At 47.2% G+C, this 7,026-nt stretch overlaps 1 protein-coding gene across 1 annotated transcript; it reads right to left on the reverse strand.

Annotated features, from left to right (window-relative positions):
* Positions 1 to 4,129: 4,129 nt before the first annotated feature.
* Positions 4,130 to 4,818, reverse strand: TNP1 (transition protein 1). Its single transcript, XM_061384377.1, has 2 exons — positions 4,584 to 4,818; positions 4,130 to 4,362 (listed from the first exon to the last, which is right to left on the reverse strand). The coding sequence occupies exons 1-2, from the start codon at positions 4,720 to 4,722 to the stop codon at positions 4,334 to 4,336; spliced, it is 168 nt and encodes a 55-aa protein (XP_061240361.1). The 5' UTR covers positions 4,723 to 4,818; the 3' UTR covers positions 4,130 to 4,333.
* Between the last annotated feature and the right edge of the window lie 2,208 nt (positions 4,819 to 7,026).

Raw genomic sequence — 7,026 nt, forward strand, 5'->3', positions numbered from 1 at the left:
AGAATTGTTACTTTACCACTTCTGGGACCCTGAGCTGAGGGCAGGCATGGTTGCTGGGCTCAAGTCAGGGAGAAGCCTCATGCTGGGACTGATGGATGGTTGGAGAGGGAGGGCAGCTTGGGGGCCCGGAAGTGAAGAGAGGTTCTCTTGAAGCTCAATAACCAGCTTCCTCACACATCAGCCTGTGAAGTGGACAGGCCTGGTGACCAGGACCTGGTGCTCCTAGAGGTTTGGTTCTTTCCCTGGGAGGGCCTGGTGCGTGAAGGCTCAGATTGTAGAGCCAGGCTGTGCTGTCCTCTGGTCTCAAAAGATAGACCTCTGGATGACCCTGACAGCTGAGCCCCAGGCCTTGTTGTCTGACTTGCACCGACTACCCCCAGGGCGCACAGAGTCCCCTTCCAGCTGCAGCTGCTGGGCCTTCATTTCCTCACACAGCCCTGAGCAGTTCTCCAGAACTTCCTGTTTGCCTGCGGTGCACAGACCCAGCTGGCCCCAGCTGGGGTGATGCGGCCAGGCCCGAGGTGAGAGGTGGGAGTCAGCCTTGTTCTCCCCTAGCTGCTTTGGGCTCTCTCCACCCACACATACATCCTCAGGGACCACTCCCACAAGACCCCGACATCAGTGGAGCTGAGGCCCCAAATCCAAGTTAGCTCACCAGAAGGTCAGGTGACCCACAGGGCTTGTGGTCAAAATCTTTAATTAAAAAAAATTTTTTTTTTTAATTTTTGACTTTCCAAAAAGGCCGAGTTAAGTGATGAGCTAAGGACGTGGCGTTCCAGAGAAAACTGGAGAGAGGAACAAATTCCCGTTGGTGAGGGAGATGGAGAAAAAGCACACAGAGGGTGAGGTCTTGGAGTGTCACAAGCCCCCTGTGCCTTTCCCCTCTGGGCGCCTGCCTAGTGGGGGCTGGGCCAGCAGGAGCTGTCAACAGGGAGCCAGAATGAACGTTCCTGGAGGGCAGCGACTAAGTCAACACCAGAGCTGGAAAATGTCCAGCCTGTGGGCCTGGAAAATGTTCTTACTGCAAAACAGAGTTTTCCGGGTGACTGCCAATCCTTCCACACCTGTCTAAGAGGGCAAAAAGAAGTCACCAGGCAAGGGTCTAGCTGCCCTAACCAGCCTCGAGCTGTTGAGTTCTGCGTGCCTGTCCTAATCACCAGTTAACGTTGTCTTAGAACATTTTGTGTGGGAATAATACTGTCCTGCCAATGACATGAACACATGCTTTTAAAAAAAAAAATTTTTTTTTTAATCTGTTTTTTGGCTAGGCTGGTCTTCGTTGTTGCTTGCAGGCTTTCTCTAGTTGTGGCAAGTGGGGACTACTCTCTACTTGGGGGGTGTGGACTTTGTGCTGTGGTGGCTTCTCTTGTGAACTCTAGAGCTGAACTCATGGACTCTAGAGCACTTGAGCTTCAGGCTTCAGTAGATGCGGCTCATGGGCTCAGTGGTTGACGTACGTGGGTCTTGTTGCCCTGTGGCATGTGGAATCTTCCCAGACCAGGGGTCGAACCTGTGTCCCCTGCATTGGCAGGCAGATTCTTAACCACTGAACCACAAGGGAAATCCTGAACACATGTTTTTTGAGTCGAGGGCACAAGATACCTGAGCAACTTGGTTTGAGGATCTCTCTACTGGTCACTTCTAAAGGGCCTGTATGACAAGAAATGAGAGAAGACAGATGGGATGTTAAGGTGACAGGCTATTAGAAGTCTAATGAAGAGATTTTGCGTCCCAGGCTGTGCCAGCTATCATCGTTGGTTTTTCAGAGCTATTCCTCAGCATCCTCTGCCCCTTGATGGCCTGCATCACATGGGGTCCTTAACCTGCTGCCTTTTGGTTGAGAAAGAGAAACATTATGGTACTGCTGAGATCAGCAGTGGCTGTGCCCTCCCCAGTACTGTCTTTACCCAGAGGCCCATCTGCCACCTCCTTGACCAAATACATAGCTTTGAATCTCACAGGGCTCCTGCAACACTGTTCCATCCCTTTGCCTCTGCAGAGCCATCATTGCCAGGCTCTAGAGGTCTCGTCTCTGTGAATCCTCTTCATTTGAGTTCCTTCCAGGATCTGCTTTCCTGGTGGGATCCTGATGGACCTGGGAATAATATTTCCATGGGTAACATGTGAAATAATATTCCTGTATAAGAAATAATAAGTTTCCTGAGGGAAGCACATTTCACACTGCTTTGTTGTTCTATTGACTCTTCCCTAGGTTGTCTTTGCATCAGAAAGATGGCAGAGAAAAGGCAAAGCAGGGATCACAGAGCGAGGGCTGAGCTGTGCATGAAAGCATTTGAAGGCTCCCAGGACACAGTCTGAGCAGGGAGTGGCAGGGGCAAAAGGTGGGGAGAAGAAGGTGGGAAGGCATACAGGTTATCAGAAAGCCAGTGGAAGAGACAAAGACGTGCAGTCCAGACCGTGTTACATGAGGTCCCACAAACAGCCTCCTGACTTCAGGGTCTGCCTCGGCACAGAGGAATTCCTGGCCTGAGGTCACCCTTTCCTGAGCAGCCTGCTAGGCAGGCGGGGATATAAAGGCTTCGCTATTTCGGCCCCATGTGGGAATTCTAACTGGCTGCACTCCCTGATGGCTGATGAATGAGAAGAATTTATTGCCAGAGCAGCAAAAGCTTGACATTAAAATAACTGGATTTTGTGTGTTTGCAAGGAGCTTTTGGCTTTCTTTACATGGAGGCAGAGGAGCTCCCAAAGGACCCAAGAGAATGTGAGAACTGCTCGTTTCTGATCAGGGATTTCAGTTGAGCTTTGTGGGGTCACGCTGTGGACAAACATCTATTTGGGAATCATCTGAGTCTGAGTCTGGTTCGAAAAACAGGGACAAAGGAATATTTAAGAGGTAAAACTGTAGAAGAGGAGGGTTGTGAAGGGAGTATTTTTTCTACTTCCTCTTTATAAAAATGGAAACTGAAAACATTTGGAGGGAAACACAAGTTTAATGAGTTTTGAAGAGTCTGGGTGCCTGATGCTGACTTAGCTCAGGAGCAGTGTGAGCATTCTCTAGGGTGAGGAGGACAGGCAGGGCAACCTGGAGCAGCTTTACTCTAGCCCTGACCTGCGTTTTTCTCATCCTTTCCTGCTACACGGCTAGAATCTGGCCCACAGGTGCAGCACTTATTCCCACCCCACATCCCAGTACCTACACCTCCTTGTGACTCTAACTCAATGGCCTCATTGAAAATGTGTGGAGTTCTGCAGAGAAAGAGGCTCCGTTTTCTCTCCTTTGTCCCCTGGCCTGGTCCCTCATCTCACAACGCCCCGCCCCTCGCCCCTATCCACGTAGGAAACTTCATGAATGACCTCATGCTCCTCTCATTCCTTCCGGCTTACATCCTTTCCTGGTTGCTTCCCCAGAATCCAAGTGGGTGGCTTGGTTCTGTGGGTGGCTTGGTTTAATGAGTCTCAGTTCCTCTCTGTGCTGCCCTGGTACTGCCTCTGAGGCAACAGGAAGCACTCATTAAGAAAAATATTGCCCCCTCCTGAGTGGTGGATGCTGAGAGGAGGTGTCAGATCCCTGCCCGGGGACAAACCCAAAGTCAAGATAAAGTGAGGGTGACAGCAAAGGACAGTTCTTCCTTGCGAGTAAGGTCCACCCAGACTGAGTTTCATTTATGACATCAGAGTCACACCATCTGTCTTGAATTTAATCTTCCTTGCCATACTGCCTCTGATCTTATCCATCTGAAATCCAACCTAGCCCATCTCAGACCCACGTTGTCAACTCTGCCTAGAAGGTGTCCCCATCTTTAAATACCTGCTGATCATGCCCACACAATCAGATTAGAAGCACTGAGGGAGATATGGTTTGAGTTTAGGAGATCACGGTTTTAAGCCTCTTGACAAAACCAGCTTGCCAGCTTTGGCTCATAACTGGCACTCTGGAGGAGGAAGACAGTTCATTGAGACCACTAATCACCTATATAGTAATGGTGCATGGTCAGAGTGCACACAGATGAGAGAGTTGTTAAATAAAACTTACACTGATATTATCCAAATCACATTTAATGGTTTATTTAATAGTTTCATAGGTTTCATACCTGCTAATTATTCCCCCTAAGCCTGCCCAGCTCAGGAACCCAGTTTCCAACCAAAAGATCAAACGACACTGAAATTCAGCTTTCAAAATTTTTATTGAGATGTTAGGGAGAAACAGCCAACATATACATGCCTCATTTCGTCATGATTGGCATTTTATCCACATGATAAGTTCTTCTCTGGCTTTGGTCTAACTTCAGGTCTCCTTGGCAGTCCCCCTTCTGTTCGGTTGCTGCCTGGTGTCGTTCAAAGTCCACCAGGGCAGAGCCTGCTGCTGGAGTCACAAGTGGGAGCGCAAATTGCGATTGGCTGTAGGGAAGGGACAAGTATGCAACAGGAACACCAGTTAGAATATTCACTGAAGATTCATGAACCCCATTCATCCTCTTCCTGCCCAGATGGGAACCTGGTTGAGAACGAAATTCTCAGGCTGAGGTTTCAGGGTCCTATGAGAGCTAACTTCAAGAAGAAAGGCCCTCAGGACAACAAGGTCCCCTGTTTAACTCCTCTCCCACTCATCCCTAACTCACCATCGTCACAGCGTTTTCTACTCTTCAGGCTGCTCTTCCGATATTTTCTTTTGCTGCCACTTCTTTTGACTCCCTTGTGAGGAGTTCTGTTCTTGCCCCTCCTCATGCCCTGACTCTTTAATTTGCGGCTGGTCGACATTGTACTTTCTGCCAAGATGAGGGGCTTTGCAGGACCCAGGGGCCAGAGTCTGGCTATTTAAGGCCTTAGCCATTATGACTGTGAAGAGGGCGGGGCTTAGCAGATGGGCAGGGCTCCATTGTGATGTCACTAGGCTTTGTTACAGTTGGGTAATATATATGAAATTAGGTGATCACTCCAATGCAGCTCAAGGCTACCCTCAATGTTGTAGTCTTTTTTTTTTTTTTTTTAATGATAAATGAGGTTTTCCAGATAGGTGTTACTGAGTACCTAAATTCCAATCCTATGTTGGGCACCTGGAGAGTACAAGAGGCATCAAAAAAGCTATCTCCTGCCTGTAGGGAATTTAATAGTTGGTGTGTATATGCATCATATTTAAGTCTCTCTTATGGTATTGGGAATTGACAATGTCTATAAGGACTTGACTCTAGCAAATCCAATTCAATATGACTAAAACATAAATATTCTTTCTCTTTCATCTAAATCAAATTTTCTCAACCCGAGCACTGCTGACACTGTTGGCTAAATACGTGGGACTATCATTGCTAAAAAAACAAAATTTCACTGAGTAAATTTGAAGATCTAATTAGCTTTGTTAAATGATTCATGAATCAGGCAGCCATCTCACCTGGTGGACAGAGAGATGCTCCAAGGGCTACACCACGTGGAAGGCTTTTATAGTAGGGGGAGGTGGACAAGGAAAGGAAGTCATCAGTAAGGCAATAATGAGGGTTCATTGGAGGAAAGTGAAAGTTCAGGTGATGAAGTCTTCTCATTGGCTAAGCTGAGGCCCTTTTCATTGGCCGGGCTTGTTGCTGGGTGATGGAAGTCTTCCATCCTCCTGCTGGGGTAGTAGAGTAGTTGCACTTCCTGATGGGGTTAGTACCTGATGTCTTCCTGTTGGGGTCAGTAACTAATATCTTCCTTTTGGGGGTATTTGACCATAAGTGATAGGGGGTGAGAGCTCCCTCTATGGGCCTTTCAACTCCAATCTTAGTTGAGGTTTTCTTTTACTAATTTTCACATTGTCTTGTGTGCTGTATAACCTTTGGCAGCATTCCCAGCCTGTACCAATTAGATGCCAGTAGAGCCCCTATAGCTGTGACAACCAAAAATGTTTCCAAACTGCCTGGGGTAGAGGGCCAAAAATCACTGCTGATTGAGAACTGTTGACTTAACCATTAAACAAAATTCAATGCACAAATACGAGCACGGGCAGCAATGGAGAAACAGACATAGAGAATAGACTTATGGACATGGGGAGAGGGGAGGAGAGGGTGAGATATATGGAAAGAGTAACATGGAAACTTACATTACCATATGTAAACTAGATAGCCAATGGGAATTTGCGGTATGGCTCACGAAACTCAAACAGGGGCTCTGTATCAACCTAAAGGGGTGGGATGGGGAGGGAGATGGGAGGGAGGTCCAAAAGGGAGGGGATATATGTATACCTATGGCTTATTCATGTTGAGGTTTGACAGAAAACAACAAAATTCTGTAAAGCAATTATCCTTCAATTAAAAATAATTAAAAAAGAAGAAACATTCAATGCACAAATATTTATTGATCATGTTGTATGTGCCATGCACTTCAGTTCAGTTCAGTCGCTCAGTCGTGTCTGACTCTTTGTGATCCCATGAGCTGCAGCATGCCAGGCCTCCCTGTCCATCACCAACTCCCAGAATTCACTCAAACTCACGTCCATCGAGTTGGTGATAGCATCCAGCCATCTCATCCTCTGTCGTCCCCTTCTCCTCCTGCCCCCAATCCCTCCCAGCATCAGAGTCTTTTCCAATGAGTCAACTCTTCGCATGAGGTGGCCAAAGTACTGGAGTTTCAGCTTTAGCATCATTCCTTCCAAAGAAATCCCAGGGCTGATCTCCTTCAGAATGGACTGGTTGGATCTCCTTGCAGTCCAAGGGACTCTCAAGAGTCTTCTCCAACACCACAGTTCAAAAGCATCAAGTCTTTGGCGCTCAGCTTCTGTGAAAATAGTAGTGGGTAAAAACAGACCTAGACTCCATGTTCACAGAACTTTCAGCCTAGTGGGAGAGAAAGCTATTCATCAGACATCTACACTAATCAGTGAATGACTGCTTCTCAACATGGTGTAAACTGAGGTTGGAGAGAGGAGCAGATACCAGACAAGCTCAAGTACTTTGGGAAGCCATGGAAAAATGTTTAAGAGAATGATGTGATAAGATTAGATTGGGGGATGGATTGATGGGGAAGTGAATAAAAGGAAGGGCCATTACCAACAGTGGGAATTCAGGACAGAAATATTTGAAAATGAAAAGCTAT

Source organism: Bos javanicus, chromosome 2, assembly GCF_032452875.1.
Source record: "Bos javanicus breed banteng chromosome 2, ARS-OSU_banteng_1.0, whole genome shotgun sequence".
NCBI lineage: Eukaryota > Metazoa > Chordata > Mammalia > Artiodactyla > Bovidae > Bos > Bos javanicus.

Coding starts and splice junctions, on each gene's coding strand:
- TNP1 (XM_061384377.1), bottom strand. CDS start 4,722: ATGTCGACCAGCCGCAAATTAAAGAGTCAGGGCATGAGGAGGGGCAAG. Junction 4,363..4,583: donor TAGAAAACGCTGTGACGATG/GTGAGTTAGGGA, acceptor CCTTCCCTACAG/CCAATCGCAATTTGCGCTCC.